The sequence below is a fragment of the Sorex araneus genome, chromosome 5 (assembly GCF_027595985.1).
Source record: "Sorex araneus isolate mSorAra2 chromosome 5, mSorAra2.pri, whole genome shotgun sequence".
NCBI classification, from domain to species: Eukaryota; Metazoa; Chordata; class Mammalia; order Eulipotyphla; family Soricidae; genus Sorex; species Sorex araneus.
This window is the reverse complement of record NC_073306.1, coordinates 66,404,418-66,422,451: the sequence shown is the minus strand read 5'-3', so window position 1 is coordinate 66,422,451 and position 18,034 is coordinate 66,404,418. Positions and strand designations below refer to the sequence as shown.

The window sequence follows — 18,034 nt, the reverse complement described above, 5'->3', positions numbered from 1 at the left end:
CCTGGCATTCAGACAGGTAGTGTGTGAAGAGCTGAGCCAGTGTATTGACGAGTACTGTGTCAGATTCTTCAGGTGTTCAGGTCTGACCTTGTCTGGACCAGGTGCTGTACACTTCTTTACTGATGAAATGGCATGTCATATTTCAGAAGGGAGAATGCGGGTAACGACATATCCATCCTGCGGAATTTAGTATGTGGGCAGGTGGATGTGGCTATCAAAGAGATCTGAGTAGAAGGCATGGATAACCTTCTCCATTGCCCTTCTGGAAGATGTGATAGATCCATCAGGATGTTGGAGGGCAGTCATCTTGGTTTTATAGCTGGCAAAGGATAGGCGGGTGTTGTGAATACTTTTCCCAGATTCTACCACATTGGACAACACTGCTGCTCTTCTCTCTTTGAAGTTTTCCTTTATCACTTCTCTGCATAGCTTTGCAGGCTCGGACATTAGCTTGTGATTACCTGAGGCTCAAGCCAGACCATGTTGGTGAATGAGCTCAAGTTTCTGAAGACAGGTGACTTTTTGTGGCTTTCTCTCTCTCTGTATTCCTTGCACAATCATGGAGGTGCTGAACCAGTCGATTGTATTCCTCGTCAATGTTGTCAACAATGGCATCTTCCCATATTGCTGCAGTAGTGCCAAATTGTTCCCAGTTGGTGGTCGTTCTGGGAGTTCTCTTCTTAAACTTTGCAGCCCTTTCTCCCCGCTCTGTGAAGTAGAATTTGCATGAAGGAGATGTTGGTCTGATCCTGTTTAGAATTTTGGGACAACAAAGACATCGGTCAGGCAAAACTGTTGATTGAATATGATGAGGTCAATTTTATTGTGGAACTGTCCACCGGGAGACTCCCATGTCCAATGTTTATAATCAGCCTCCTGAAATTGTGAGTTACCATGGGTGATCTTGGTCAACATGATGAACTCAAGACAGTCTCTCACCCTATTTGTTCCTTTCTAGGCTGTGGGTCCCAATGTGGAGTTCTTCGAGTGACCTTCTAGGTCCTATCTTGGCATTAAAATCACCGACAATGACCTTGTAGAAGGTGTGGTCTTCTTTATAAAACTTCTGCAGCTCCATGTAGAACTTCTCAATTTCTTCTTTGTCGTAGTTGGATGTTGGTGCGTAGATGACGAAGATAGAAACTGTAGGCAATGAGCCACATCTATTCAAATGTAAGCATCCAATTCAAGTTGTTAGGCATTCAAACGAATCAATGCTCACGGCCAAGTTCATGTTGACAAGGACACCAACACCACCACCGTCTCTACTGTCGCATGTTCCGAGGAACAGTTCTTCTCCAGTGTTGGAAACGGCGTGATGTGTTTGATACCTTCTCATCTTGGTCAATCCAATGACGTCGTAGTTGATCTTCCGCGCTTACACCATCAGGTCCTTGATGGATGCTTCCGATGCCAGCATACACGCATTAAAAGTGCAAACAGTCATTTTAGTCCTTCTTCATTTTGGCAGCCTAGTTCATCCCTGAGACTTTATCAGCCTCTCCTTGTTCATCCTTCTTAACGCTGCCGTATGGGGGACTATTCTAGGGTTGAGGGAATAAGGACCATTGTTGTTACTGTTTTTGGCATATCGAATATGACACAGGTAGCTTGCCATGCGGGCGTGGTACTCTCAGTAGCTTGCTGGGCTCTCCAAGGCTTTTAGGGCAGCCTCCAATCGCCATTATATGTGTTCTGATGGTTCACGCTATATTTGAACCTCATCAACTATGGTGCAGTAAAGATGGAAAATGGGTAGGAAGTGTTCATGATTCTTCGAGGCCATGTGGTCTGGAAAGCAGCCTGGAGTGTGGCAGCAGTTGGGGAGTGGAGGTCGGCTGGTGAGGAATTTATCTGGTGCCAGCAGGGTGGGTCTTATGGATGTGAGCCCTGGGTCGCCGAAGATTGGTGAAAGCAGGCCAGAGGATCTGTTTCCGGGTCCCGTTGAACCTAGTGTCCAAGGTCACACTAGGTCTGTATTACCTGGTTCTCTGGAACTTCATTCATGCGTGAGGCTTGGTCTGAGCATCCAGAAAGCAGCCTGAAGTGTGGCGGCAGTGTGCTACAATATCCTAAATAAAGCTGGGAGACCAGTTAGGCCTTGAAAATACCTGAATGACAAATAACAGGAGTTTGGGCCAAGGTGATAGCAGTGAAGGTTTCTTTTTTTTTCTTTTTGGGTCACACCTGGCGATGCACAGGGGTTACTCCTGGCTCTGCAGTCAGGAATCACTCCTGGCAGTGCTTAGGGGACCATATGGGATGCTGGGAATCGAACCCAGGTAGACCTCGTGCAAGGCAAATGCCCTACCCGCTGTGCTATCGCTCCAGCCCCCTAGCAGTGAAGGTTTCTTAGAAATGCCTGGCACATTCTTTTTTCATGGTACAATTATTAAAGTAGAAATGGTAGAATTTTGGACAACAGATTAAAATATAAGAAAAAGAAGTCTGACCTGAGTAACTGGAAGAATGGAGCTGTCGTTTACTGGATCGAAAAGATTAGGAGGAGGAGAACTAGGCAGGTGTGATCAGTAGATCAGTTCTAGACTGTATATGCTGAATTTGAGCAGATTTCATCCAATATGTGCCATGACGTATTAATGTTCTCTGAGGGTCTAGGGAGATGACTAAATAGGAGAGCACAAGCCTAGCACATTTCAATGTTCAGCACTAGTGAACTAGAACAGTTATACTTTATATAAAATCTTAGTTGATTGCTTAGAAGACTTGATAAAACTTGATAAAAAGGAACTTGCCTTGTATATGGACAACTTGTGTTTTGTTTTCTTTTTCAGATTTTATTTTACTTAAAACATTTTTTTAATTCAATCACAGTGAGATACAGAGTTAAAAGCTGATCATTGGTCGGGTTTTAGTCAAAAAGTATTCCAACACCCATCCGCTCCACCAGTGTACATTTCCCACCACCAACGTCCCCAGTTTCCCTCCCACCACCTTCCCTCTTCCTCTCCCTCTTCTTGCGTCCCTCCCTTGCTCCCTCCATCCTTCCCGCCCCTTTGGGGCATGATGGTTTGCCATACAGGTACTGAGACATTATCATGTTTATTCCTTTACCTGTTTTCTGCTGACCTGGTTTGAACCCCCAGCATCACCAGTTGTCATGTGTTACCAGGCAGTTCTATTAAGAGGGCCACCATGTTTCTGTTTTGTTTCCGAGTGGGCCCTTTCAAGCAATTCTCAGGGGAATCCAGGGGCCACTCCCAGTAACAACTTGACCCATGTGATTCAGTGCGAGAGTTCCGCTGTGCTGGGGTCTCCAGGGCCGTACGTGTTAGATTTCTGGGGACCATGTGGTGCCAGGGGTCAGCTCAAGTATGCACCCTAACCCCTGTGTCCTCCCCATCCTGATAATGAGCCCGTGATTGAGCAACTTTCGGAATAACTTTTCTGATGCTAATCAAGAATGAAATAAACTCAGATGACTATAATCTTGGGAGAGACCCTCACACAGAATCACAGAAATCAGATACTCCTGCTTTCCTTACTGAACACTGTAGAATATAAGGTTAGTTGCTTCAAACTACCAAACTTTGGGATACTTCATTATATAGCAATTGAGAACAAATACTTTCTTTTTCTTTCTTTCTTTTTTTTTAGTTCTTATTTGGACTATACCTAGCTCTGCTCAGGGCTTACTCCTGACTCTACTCAAGGAACACTTTTGGTGGGCTCTGAGGACAATATGGGGGTACGGGGATCAAATCTGGGTCGGCTGCGTACAAGGTAAGCAGCCTACCTGCTGATCTATCACTTCAGTCCCAAATGCACTTGTTTAAATTTTAAAATATTATCATCTTGTGATCCCAGGAGCCGCACGTGAGCGGCCTATCCGCAGATGCACGAACATGACTCCAGAGGCCAGCTAAACTACTTTTGGTATGGGCAGCTCCTTGCAGAATGTCTCCAGACTGAGAACTAAGCCTCGGCCCCATGCCTGCCCAGGAGGGGAAAAGTATTTCTCTCTCTCGCCTCTTCCTTGCCGAGGGTGAAGGGCGTGGCGACCGCCATATTATGACGACCACAGATGAGTTACAAGCTTGCAATGATCCAACATCTGGAAGAAATCTCCCTGGATTTAGTTGCTAAAGTACAGAAATCCAAAACCAAAGGCGGCCGCTACTGTGGCCACACAACCTCATATCTCTTTACAACAGGTCTGACTCTAGTGGGGAACTCCTAACAATAATAGTGAGGTTTTTGTTGAAATATTGAATGTAACCAAAGTAAAGAGAAAGTAAAGTGAAATTTATCAGTTATGGGGAGGGGGAGGGCGGCAGGATGGGAGGTGTACTGGGTTTTTTTTTTTTTTTGGTAGTGAAATATGGGCACTGGTGAAGGGATGGTTGTTTCAGCACTGTATAACTGAGACTTAAGCCTGAAAGCATTGTAATTTTCCACATGGTGATTCAATAAAATAAAATTTTTATTAAAAATAAATAAATAAATGTTTGGAAGAATTTGCTAGTGAAAAAATAAATATTATCATCTTCTGCTACATTAAGGGCTGGAGCGATAGCACAGCCCTTAGGGTGTTTGCCTTGCACACGGCCGACCAGGGTTCAATTCCTCCATCCCTCTTGGAGAGCCTAGCCAGCTACCGAGAGTATCTCACCCACAAGGCAGAGCCTGGAAAGCTACCTCTGGCATATTTGATATCCCAAAAACGGTAACAACAAGTCTCAGAATGGAGATGTTACTGGTGCCCGCTCGAGCAAATTGATGAGCAATGGGATTATAGTGATACAGTGCTACATTAATCTTTTTTTCAATTTCCTGGGAAATTGACCAGGAAGATGGTTCAAAGGGCTAGAATATATGCTTCGCATGTGGGAGTCCCAACTTCAATTCCTAGTGTCACATGGTCCTCCAAGCACCACTTGGGTGTGACACAGCCCCCCCAGCCACACAACATGGACAAAAAAATTAAAGTTCTTGGGTTTATTCTCTGAACAGCGTTAAGAATTAGTAGACTTCTGGAAGTGATATATTTCAACTTCTATCAAATGTCAAACTGCTTCTTTATAGTTAAGTATTATTTCAAAACAGTCAATGATAAAAGTTCTATAATTCCTATATATAAATGTACCTGTGAAAGGCTTTTGTAACACACATATGGAATGGTTAAAAGCGAAATGCTGAGGTGGTATTTGATGTGCCAGTTGCTTTGCTGTGTGCTGTGGCTTTTAAGTAAAGAATAAAGAGTGTCATAGAAGGAAGGCTTGCTTTTTCTTTTTTTCCCTGTACTGGAATCTAGTCTAGTCCTCTGTCCAAGAGATGAGTTACTTAAGAGCTTTCACTGTACAGATGTGTGTGTATGTGGGGTGGGAGGTAGGGGGAGGCACGGAAGGACCTCAGCAGACAAATGAGCTGTTCTGACTGATCAAAGATGTCAGCAACATAAGGAGAGAAAAAGATTAAAGGAAAAATGGTCAGGTAAAAGACTACAGAATATGGAGGAGAAACACTACATAAAAAACAGAAATCCAAGCAGTATGTGAACAGTAAAAAGGATAGTGGACAAACCAAATGAATTATAAAGATTTCCAGCAAAGACCTACAAATAGTGTAATAATACGACACAAACATACTTGTAGAGACATCTTTAAAACATACATAAAAATTCAGAGAGATGTTTCAAGTACCAATGACTGAAGTTCAGGAAGCAGAATCAAACAGGATGACATTAGACATCAGGAGTGGTAGATGTCAAAAAAAAATAAATAAAAAACAATCCCCAAACACCCTGAGATGCTGATCCAGCTTCGAAGTCCATCCCTAACATCCAAATTCTAGCTAGGAAAAGATTCAACCATGAATAATTGCTATTAAGTGGCATACCTCATACTTAAGTTAATGTCTATTAGCTTTAAAAAAAAAAGCCCTAAAATTCTAACCATATATAACAATAAAACAGAATGACATACTTTTATTTCCACTGCACATAGGCACTTGCCTCGCACATGGCCAACCCAAATTCCATCCCTGGCATCACATATGATCCCCCAGATCCATCAGGAGTGACTCAAGTGAACAGCCAGGGGTAAGCATTAGCAGAGTTGGGTATGGCTCCAAAACAAATAAAACAAAGACAAAGAATAAACCTTTTAAGTCCCAAGTCAAGAAGACTGTTTTTTATATCCAAGCAAACTCTTTACACTATCATTTTTCTATAGCAGAATTCATAAAACAGCCTTCTCCCTGGCTAAATGTTATCTGAACTCTTAACCAGAAGTAGGAGACAGGAGCAAATCGCCATATCAAAGAAACATTGAAAATTATAAGTTTTGTATAAAATTACAAATAATCCTCTAGTATGTCACTTTATTTATCATAAATGATTTGGTTTGGGTTTTTTGGTTTTGTTTTGGTTTTTGAGATTTTGGACCACACCCTATACATGGTGCTTAGGGCTTACACCTGGCTCTGTGCTCATGGATCACTCCTGGTGGTAGTAATTGGGGCTATCTGCAGTGCCAGGAATTGACCCAGAATAGACCATGTGCAAGGCAAGCACTTTAACCCCGTACTATCTCTCGGGCCCTAATCATAAGCATTTTTCCTTTCTGCCCTGTTTTATACTGATTTCAGTGCTTCTGCAGTTTATCTATACTGGTAGTATTATGGAGATTAAAAACTTCATAGCTTTGGAGCTGATAAGACAAGTATGACCTTGCAAATATTTAAAAGCATTGTATAGTGTTCAATACAATGTCAGAGAGACCTCAAATGGTAGAGAATCTGTCTATAGCACATGCAAGACCGAAGTTTGATCCCAGAACATGGCCCCTGAGCCTCTGCTAGCCCTAGCAGCCCACAAGAATCACCAGGAATGGTCCTGGTTCCCCAGCATTGAGGCGCGATTATATATTCTTCAATATATAATTTTTAAAGATACTCAAAACATCAGCAAGATTACCATCAGTTTTTTTATTTGGCAGTACTAGAAATACATCCATGTTACAGAGCTTATTTTGCCTAAAGTGCTATTTTTTTCTGCTACTGTAGTGTTTCACTTTTACATTAAGTGCAATCTTTACATTTAGAAAGTAGACACATTTACTAATATCAGCCAAGTAAAGCTAATATACGGTTGCTCTCAAAATAAGCAAAACAATAACATAATCACTAAGAAGAAAAGATGTCCTTATTTCCATTAGTTAGGGTTATATACACAAAGTTTTAAGTCTCCACACAGAGCCGTTTTTAAAACTGATTAATCCAAGCAAAAAACCAAATGATTTAAATTCTATCTTACTTTTATAATTAAAGTGTATACTCCAAACAATTTCCTAATGTGGTCCCATTACAATGAAAGCAAATTTATGATCATAATGAAAAATTCCTGATTATGAAAGGTCACAGAGAAGTTCATTATATGTTACTCTGACATCCATATTTCATAGGCTTAAAGGAATGATAAAATAAATTCTTTTAGGATAATCATTTGTTAGGTGAATAGTTAAGTAGAAAATGTTATCACAAAGCAATAAAAAGGTTTTAAATATCTTTACAAGTTTAATTAATTCAACAAATTAATAAAATCATAGCAAAGGCTGCAAATAATGAATGCTACTGTAGGAGAGAAAACTTAGAGCAGAAAATAATATGAAAAAAGTGGCTTCTTTTTAAAAAGACAATCTTATTTTGATATTTAATAAACATTCTGAACTTCAGGGGACAAAACCAGCTTTTTAAATATTAGCACAGAAAAGTGGAGAAACCAAAATAGAAAAAGGAAATAGAAATTACCCGAACATGTTATCTTTGTTCCTCCCCATAACGAGGAGGAAAAAAGCCATTTTCCCAGATTCATATAAGGCCCTCTTATAATCTCCATCAGAAAGGGATGGCAGGAAGTATGTGGTGGTGGCACTTGCTTGACAAAACCATAATAAGTGTTAAAATAGGGGCTTGCCAAAAAAAGACTCTGAAACAGTTTAATCATTTAATTTTTAAGCATTACTTTACCTGATTAACCAAATTTCAAGGCATGATGAAAGACTATTATTTCAAGGACTCAAAAGAGAGAACTAGCAGAATAAAGTATTACAGAATACAGGGTATAAGAAGAACTGTTTTTTAAAAAAAATACAAGTCAAGTGTCTGTGGTTAAGAAAAATTTTAGGGATGTTTTTTCTTAAAAGGGTTGTTTCTTCCCTTCTAATATAGAAGACTTGTTTTCTGTACTTATTGCCCTGAAATTCTATTTGGTCATTCTTGTCTCTGTTTGTCAAAGGCCACAAAGAAAGCATCTTGTTCAAGTAGAAGCTACTCAACTGGCCAGGAAACTAATCAGCTTCAAGCACTAACCTAATGAACAAATCTTCTGAATATGGCCAAGTGTTTTTCTCTTAAGGTGAAATATAAAAGTGAAATGAAAACCACCTTCTGGAAAGCCATCCATGAAATTGATTCACCAGAATTATTTGTTGTAGCAGCAACATTATTAAATAGTGCAACTCTTCAAAAATAGATTTCAAATGGTATCTTCTTAAAAAAAAAGGTTTAGGTTTACTTACAGCTTGGTTTATAAAAACCATAGTTTAAAACAGAGTCCTCCAAACAAGAGAGTTATAAACAATAACTACCTTGCTTATGTGGCAATGGGAATGTGTGTGTGTGTGCATGAGGTCCTGGGCACCTCACAAAACACTGAAAACACAAAATACAAATGAAAACAAACCAACACAGAATGGACTTCTAAAACTTTGATACTTTTAACAATATTCCTTTATCAATCATGAATATTGAATAGCCAATTGTTATCAAGAATATATGTAACCTGGGCTGGAGAGATAACTCAACAGGCATACTTCATCTGCAGGAGTTCCTGGTTCCATCTCCAGCACCACATGGTCCTCTGAACATTTCCAGGAGCAACCCCCAAGCCCAGGGCTGGAGTATCTCCAAACCCTGCCAGGTGTGGCCCCCCAAATACTCAAAAATAAAGCAAAATGTTTTATTATTTAATGCTATAATCTATATATTATAGAATACAGTATATGCAAACAATAGACAAATTCTTTTAATGTCACATTTGTAACTAATATTTCATAAGTATGGCACACACAAACTTAAAATCTTAAATAATTAAACTTCCCCTGCCCAACTTTTCACTTTCTATTACTTACAACCTAGGCACTTTACGCATGTTTTAAAAAATATATTTTAGATCCTTCTGAGTAACTCACTCCTAAAAGTAATACAGTTCACTTTAGGAGCAAACTCTACACATCTAATACTGAGCCAGTCACTCCAAATAAGTAATGTATGAGTTAGAAATGAAATTAATACAACTCTGAAAATATTTAATATGCTCTGAAGAACCTTATCCATATGAACAAATAGCTGTTCATCTATTTATCATAGAGTATATGAAACACAGTTCCATACATTAAAAATATTTCATTCTACTGTCAGAAGAAAAAAAACCTTCCTTAAAACATCCCCAAGATTCAAAATATGCCTATTTTTAAAACATGGGCATAAAACAAATTTCTACTGTGATAATTTCTCTATGAGAATAACTAAAACAGTTTCGCAGAAATAAAAATAGAAATTATGTTTTACTGTACCAAAACTAATATCTTTAGATGTAGGAAGAGAGTATCAAAATTATGCAAGAAATTTTTTAATTGTCACAGTTAATAAATGCCATTTTAAACTATCTATTCATTCAAGAGAAAAATGTTGTATTTGAAATTTTTTTTTTTTAATTTTGGGCACACCCCACTGTGCTCAGGTCTTTTCCTGGCTCTACTCAGGTATCACTCCTGGCAGAGCTTGGGGGACCCTCAAGGGTGCTGAGGATTGAGCCCAGGTCAGCCTCGAGCAAGGCGTGAGCTCTACCTGCTGTACTATTGCTCCAGCCCCTGAGAAGAATGTTCTAATCAAGTAAAGAAAAAAATTTCTTTAGGCTATTATCAATTATGATCATAACAGTCATGTATCCTAGAAACTATAGTAAATCTAATATAAATTTTAACTTGTAAACTTCTCAGTGTCAATTCATTTAAATGTTTTATAGTGATAGTCAGCCACTACAATTTCTTTGATTCAAATACATAAGTAAATGCACAAGCGATAAAGTAATCGGTACTAAACACCACTACTGCCGAAACCTGATTAAACAAATGAGTAACTTTACTGTTTAAAATACATCTTCAGGCAAAGTTATATGTGTTGACATGAGGAGTAATATATTCTTACACGTGTGGGCCATGAAGGTCGTGGCTAAAGTGTACATTTTCAAGGTGCAAAGCTATCTTTATAACAGCTTTTGACGACGACAATGGACATTCCAGACAGTTTCAAGACAATAACTCAATGAACTTTTAAGTTCTGAATTAAATTCAGGAAATATTTCTGTAAAATACACATTGATGACTTAAATTGTTACAGATTGTAAAAAGCCGCTTTGGACATACACAGGAATTCAATGTCAGAATTTCTGTGTAAATACAGTACGTTCACACTCATCCTTTACTAGATATTTTTCCCTCCCTGAGTCCATATTCACCAATTCTGTTGATTTTGTAATAAACGTACAAAATCAATAGTCACCTTTAAATATTTCATAGCACATTCCAATTCTATGATTCCTGTGGTACTTATTGTACTTTGGCTTCCACCAGGCCACCAGACATGACAGGACCATGACTAGTTACACAACTGCTTGTATGCCGCAAAGCATCGGCTCCAAGGTAGGCCACTAAAAGCTCAGTGCGACGATTGAGTAACTGCAGGAGGTCCTCAGCCAAAGTCTCTATACTGGAGTAGCGTACCTTCTCGAAGTCAAAAATGTCTTTGAGAAAATACACAACTTGATTCTGGAAAATAAGCACAAGAAAATTGGCATTTGGCCCAATATTACAGGAAATTTAAATAGTTATCAATAAGCATCAAACACTGAATTAGGAGTCAGGAGGAGGAAATTATGGTCTAGTTTCAAATCTCACTGAAAAGGAACCTTTCCTGGGTCTCATGTTCTTTTTCTGTTAAAAAAAGGACAAATACTCTTTTTTTTGCTTTTTGGGTCATACCCAGCAACGCTCAGGGGTTACTCCTGGCTTTGCACTCAGGAATTACTCCTGGCAGTGCTTGGGGGACCATATGGGATGCCGGGGATTGAACCCAGGTCGGCTGCGTGCAAGGCAAACGCCCTACCCGCTGTGCTATCGCTCCGGCCCCGACAATACTAACTCTTTTACTACAAGGCTGATGTGATGATCAAACATTAATGATGATAAATGATGAGAAATGCCTGTAAGTACTAAAGCAATATTAAAATGTAAGAAACTATTACTAGTCCTATCCTAGTAATATTTTTAACATTGTCTAAGTACTGCCATTGCCTTATGATAGAAAAGTAAATGACTTCCAATAATTGTAATCTATACGTTTTAAAAACCTATTTTTCATATATCAAAAAATATAACAGGAGGCCAGAGAGCTAGTGCTATGGGCAGAGTGCACACTTTTCATGAGGAAGCCTCAGTCCAATCCTTAGCAACATATGAATCCCTGAGCACATGTCCAGGAAGCGCCCCTGAGCACACCAGGTATAACCCCCACACAAAACAAACAAGGAAACCTAAGACACATGAAAAATAAGAAAATACTTTCAGATCTCAATTCTATGGAAGATCATAAAGGATGTTTCATTTCAGTAATTTAATGCATATACTGATCATTTAAGGAAATGGTATATTATTAAGCATCAAGTCTCAACTAGGATTGGGGGGGTGAGGAATTCCAGAAAACAAACCCAGGGATTACCCAGGAATTATTTAATTTCTAAACCATGAACATCTAATGTTAAGAAGTCCCTAAAAGGAGAATCAATGTTGTCAAAATGGCAATACTCCCTAAAGCATTATACAGATTCAATGCGATCCCTATAAGTATACCCATGACATTCTTCAAAGAAATGGATCAAGCAATCCTAAAATTCATATGGAATAACAAACGTCCAAGGATAGCTAAAACAATTCTTGGGAAAAAGATGATGGGAGGCATCACCATCCCCAACCTCAAACTTTACTACAAAGCAGTAACAATTAAAACAGCATGGTACTGGAACAAAGGCAGAGCCGTAGACCAATGGAACAGGGTGGAATATCCCTACACACAACCCCAAATGTATGACCATCTAATCTTTGATAAGGGAGCAAGAGATGTGAAGTGGAGCAAGGAAAGCCTCTTTAACAAATGGTGCTGGCACAACTGGACAACCACATGCAAAAAAATGGGTTTAGACCTTGACCTGACACCATGCACAAAAGTCAGATCAAAATGGATTAAAGACCTCAACATTAGACCACAAACCATAAGGTACATTGAAGACAAGGTCGGCGAAACCCTCCACGATATTGAAGATAAAGGTATCTTCAAAGGTGACACGGAACTAAGCAATCTAGTAAAAACAGAGATCAACAAATGGGACTACATTAAACTAAAAAGCTTCTGCACCGCAAGAGATACAGTGACCAGAATCCAAAGACTATCCACAGAATGGGAAAGGATATTTACACAATACCCATCAGATAAGGGGTTGATATCAATGGTATATAAAGCACTGGTTGAACTCTACAAGAAGAAAACATCCAACCCCATCAAAAAATGGGGCGAAGAAATGAACAGAAACTTTACCAAGGAAGAAATACGAATGGCCAAAAGGCACATGAAAAAGTGCTCTGCATCACTAATCATCAGAGAGATGCAGATCAAAACAACTTTGAGATACCACCTCACACCACAGAGACTAGCACACATCCAAAAGAACAAAAGCAACCGCTGTTGGAGAGGATGTGGGGAGAAAGGGACCCTTCTTCACTGCTGGTGGGAATGCCGACTGGTTCAGCCCTTCTGGAAAACAATTTGGACGACTCTCAAAAAATTAGATACTGAATTCCCATTTGACCCAGCAATACCACTGCTGGGAATATATCCCAGAGAGGCAAAAAAGTACAATCGAAACAACATCTGCACATGTATGTTCATCGCAGCACTGTTTACAATAGCCAGAATCTGGAAAAAACCCGAATGCCCCAGAACGGATGACTGGTTGAGGAAACTTTGGTACATCTATACAATGGAATACTATGCAGCTGTTAGAAAAAAGGAGGTCAAGAATTTTGTAGTCAAGTGGATGGGCATGAAAAGTTTCATGCTGAGTGAAATGAGTCAGAAAGAGAGAGACAGACATAGAAAGATTGCACTCATCTATGGTATATAGAATAACAGAGTGGGAGACTAACACCCAAGAACTGTAGAAATAAGTACCAGGAGGTTGACTCCATGGCTTCGAGGCTGGCCTCACGTTCCGGGGAAAGGTCAACTCAGAGAAGCGATCACCAACTACATTGTAGTCGAAGGCCATGTGGGGGAAGGGAGTTGCGGGCTGAATGAGGGCTAGAGACTGAGCACAGCGGCCACTCAACACCTTTATTGCAAACCACAACAGCTAATTAGAGAGAGAAAACAGAAGGGAATGCCTTGCCACAGTGGCAGGGTGGGGTGGGGGGGAGATGGGATTGGGGAGGGTGGGAGGGACACTGGGTTTACGGGTGGTGGAGAATGGGCACTGGTGAAGGGATGGGTTCCCAAACTTTGTATGAGGGAAGTATAAGCACAAAAGTGTATAAATCTGTAACTGTACCCTCACGGTGATTCTCTAATTAAAAATAAATAAATTTTATAAAAAAAAAAAAAAAGAAGTCCCTAAAAGGCACAGCGAGCAGATTCACTGGTATTTACATAGGGAAAGACTGCTAGCTACCAACCTGCTACACCCTCATTTTGTAATGAAAAGGAGAAAAAGACATGGCCCAGAGTCATACTGTGCATTTACGAGAAACTTAATTGCCATGTCAAATTTGTCCCACTAAACACATACCTTATATTTGGAAAGTCAAGTAAACTTGTCAATAAAATTAACGAATTTATAGGGCTGGAGTGATATAGCAGGTAGGGTGCTCACCTTGCTTGCGGCCAACCTGGGTTCAATCCCCGGTAACCCACATGGTCCCCTGAGCCCACTAGGAGTAAGCCCTGAGCACAGAGCCGGGAGTAAGCCCTGAGCACTACTGGGGGTAGCCCAAATACAAACAAATAAAAAAAAAATAATGAATTAGGGGTGAACTCCATTCTGGAGTTGCCTACATCCTACCTTGGGGGGCATAATCTCAACACTCTCCCACTCCTCTCATATTTTCTAAATAAAACTAACACACACACTCACACATAAAACCATTTAACACACATACACACATTGAATTTTAAGCAGTTATAAAAAAAAAAAAAGACCATTTCCCACATCGTACAAAACATGATAATTTGGGGAGCAGAGGGTGGGACGGATTCCTGGTTGGTGCTCAGGAAAATTATGGTCCTGGGGACTGAACTAAGGGCCTTGCAAACACAAGGCATGTGCCCTGGCCACACCCAAGCAGTGATCTGCAGTCTTAAGTTTTTTTTGTTCGTTTGTTTTTTTAAGGAAGGGTGTTGAAGTTAACAATTTCTTAACTTGGCCAGTGAGAGAGGGACTCATACATGCAAAGCATGTGACTGCTGAACCATACCCCAAGCCCTAATGTAAGATTTTTAAATGAAGTGGATAGAGAAATACACAAATGCCCAAAACATCAAAACTTTCAAATTCATACTTGACTATGCTTATTTTCATTTGCTTCTTGAAACTCGGCCTAAATTCAAAACTATTAAATGGTGAGATTTCTTCCAACCCTGTGCCAGGTTAAAAAAAGAAAAATCTGCAATGAGCAGATTGTATTTTGGCAAATTTTAACTGTTGACACTAGAATATAGCTATAACTCCTCTACTAATTTCTCACAACGTAGATTTTATCACACAAATTACCTAGAGCCAGAATTTATTTCTAAACTGCTACATGTGCAAAAAGCAGATATTTTTCTTAAATTTCAAAAATGCCCAGCCATGAAGAAAAAACCCGTCTACAGCAATTTGACTGTACCGCAAGAAAATATAATAACATGCAAGCATTACAGAAGGCAATGAAACAGTGAGTGGCCATGTGACTTAACTCCAGAACAGAGCAACAAATCCATATAACCCTGTTCCACGGACTTTTAAGATTGGATTTGGGTAACTTATCATTTTATTCTTTTTTTCTACCAAAATAAAATATTATTTTAAACTTTTCACTTTAGTAAACAAAGTTGAATGACTTAACGTACCTTAAAGAAGCAACATAAATCATAGAGAGAATTTCTAGGACCCAAAAAGCCCCAGGCTAGGATCGGGCTGATGTGTTCACAAATGGCATAAAAATGGGCAAAAAATCCATCTGGAATCTATTGGGAAGGAAAGAAAAATCAAGTTATTTTTACATTCTTGTTTATGCTTCCTCTAACGGAGAAACTGAAATTACTATCCATCATATGATCATTTTCTTTTTGATGACAGACCAAAAAGTCAATGATGAGCAGTCTCTTAAAGAAAGTTCTGGAACTTGTAAGTAACTTTGAGACTACCAATAACTTTTAAAAATCACAGAACTGACTTGTGTAAACTTCAATCCTTCAATCCCCGGCATCAAGTCAATAGCTTGAAATGTGCTGAGAAATGTTATTTCTTAAAGGCATTTTCACCTCATAAAAATACTTCATTAAAGAAAATCATATCATTGCTATAACCAAGCAGTAACAAGAATGTCATGACACTCCTTAGCGGTACACTAAGAATGAACTCGACTACCACGATTTCAGCCATTAAAATGCTTTATTCGGTCACTTAATTATCTAAGAAGACTAAAATGGTTTTTAAATTAGCAGACACAAAAATATGCTTATGAGATTTCTTTTAGTTAAAGAGACAAACGTTACTTAATTATTTTGTCTCTTATGAAATAGCAATAGAGTGGTTGGAGAGATAGTACAGCGGGTAAGGCTCTTGCTTTTCAAGTACCTGATAGGGGTTCAATCCCTGGGACCCCATATGGTTTCCTGACCCCTGCCAGGAGTGATCCCTGAGCACAGAGCCAGGAGCAAGCCCTGAGCATAGTTGGGTGTGCCCAAACAAAACAAAACAAATAAATTAAAAAAAAAAAGGAAATAGGGGCCGGAGCAATAGTAAAGATGGCAGGGTGTTTGTTTGCTTGCACATGGCCAACCAGGGTTCAATCCCCGGCATCCCATAATGGTACCCCAAGTACCACTAGGGGTGATTCCAAAGCACAGAGTCAGAAGTAACCCAGAGTATCACTGAGTGTGCTTTAAACACCCCCTCCAAAAAATTACTAATGCTACATTTCCTTTGTTAAATAACCCTGTGTGAGGGTCCAGGGAAATAGCACAGACACTAGAGCACAAGTAAGACATTAAACCTAGATCTTGATCCCAGGCACCAAAAGGCTTCTGTGTACTGCCAGGTATAGTCTGGGAAAGCCCTGAGCATCGCTGGGCAGGGCCCCAGATATCCCCACCCCCAAGCCAGCACCAGGGCCTGAGCAACACTGCACCCTCCTGCCCTATCAGCTGGCCAACCAACCATCGCCAGGAGTGGCCCCTGGGCTTCCAAAACACTGCTTGGGAACCTCTCAAAACAAAAATACAGATATCCTCTGAGATTTACCACAGAGCATTCACTGGGGAGAAGTATGCTTTAAGCTTCTTAGTCTGGGAAGGGTTATTTTCTATTTTATAGACTCCAAGAGATCTTTAAAATCTCGACTTAAAAAATGCACTATAGGGGTGAGAGACATATTACAGCCAGTTAAGGTCTTTATCTCCTTGGCACCCGCTGGGTGGGGCCCCCAAACCACCATCACACACACACACACACACACACACACACACACACACACACACACACACACTCACACAGACACACACACACAACAACAACAACAACAACCAAAAAAAAAAGAAGAAGAAACAAACAAAAAAAGTCCAGGGTATTTGGAGGTCATTTGAACAAGAATTATAAACATATGCAGCCTCCAGAATTGTTTGTAGCAAGCACTTTCTAAAGACACTTTAAGGACTGCATTCCAGAAACACTGTAGTTGGCAATACTATCTCGAAACTATGATAAGATTCAAAAATTACTAATGCTAAAAAAAAATTGACATATTGGGACAATAATATAATAAAAAACATTTAAATAATATGTGGTGCCAAGCACTACTGTATGCATTTTATATCTAATTCCCAAAAACCCCATGAGGCAAATGCTCTGCTTTTTCAGAGACGAGGCAATTAAGGCATAAAGAATAAAGCAACTTGCTGGAGATGCTGGCTTTGAAAACAGACCGCAGCAGGTGAGATGATCTAGAGGGGTGGGGTATGGAGGGGAGACTAAAAATGCCAAGACTTTTGGGGGGTACAGTGCTTGGCAGAATAAAGTGGCTATTAGAATCAAATAATTTCTCAATTAAATTATAGTGGAACCCTCTGTATGAGATGTGCGCTCTCCCACTTAGCAGAAATCCCACGCATGCTTCCACACCTGTAATACAGAATTCATTAGAAAGTTAAAGAGGGAGCAGGAATTTTTTTTTTTTTAAAGCAGAAGCCAACTCAGTTCTCGTAGGTCACACCTCTAGCTTGAGGACAGTCCTAGCAGCTGCCACGTCTACCCCACTCCCCACTCAGGTGTTCCTTGGACAGAAACCTCAAGTGACTCACAAACTTCAAGTCCTAATGAATTTTACCTTCATCTGCTGCTTTTTCTGTTTCAGCACTGACCAACAACTTGAAGCCACAGCCTAAATATAAGCAAAGGAAATAAAGCAAAATTAAATGTATAAATACATGTAACTTTCTTTCTAGACTTATATTTATTACACACTCAGTTTACAGGCCTAAACTGTTCAAAATATTAGTTACTCATAACCAGGCAATGCATTTTGAATTTATAAAGTTTAAAATTAAAACAAAGTCACTGAAAAACAAAAAGTATAACTTTAAAAAAAAAATTTATTAGTGAATCACCATGAGGTACCGTTACAAACTTATGAACTTTCATGTTTGC

At 39.6% G+C, this 18,034-nt stretch overlaps 1 protein-coding gene across 2 annotated transcripts in view; it reads right to left on the bottom strand.

Moving 5' to 3' along the window:
• Positions 1-6,928: 6,928 nt before the first annotated feature.
• The window catches only part of MIGA1 (mitoguardin 1), a 73,215-nt gene continuing 62,109 nt past the window's right edge, over positions 6,929-18,034 (bottom strand). For both annotated transcript variants that reach the window (XM_055139458.1, XM_055139459.1), the window contains exons 14-16: positions 17,715-17,768; positions 15,238-15,354; positions 6,929-10,850 (exon numbers count right to left, since the gene is read on the bottom strand). In XM_055139458.1, the coding sequence (XP_054995433.1) occupies positions 10,632-10,850; positions 15,238-15,354; positions 17,715-17,768 (390 nt within the window). In that variant the 3' untranslated portion in view covers positions 6,929-10,631. The remainder of the gene's footprint in view (positions 10,851-15,237; positions 15,355-17,714; positions 17,769-18,034) is intronic.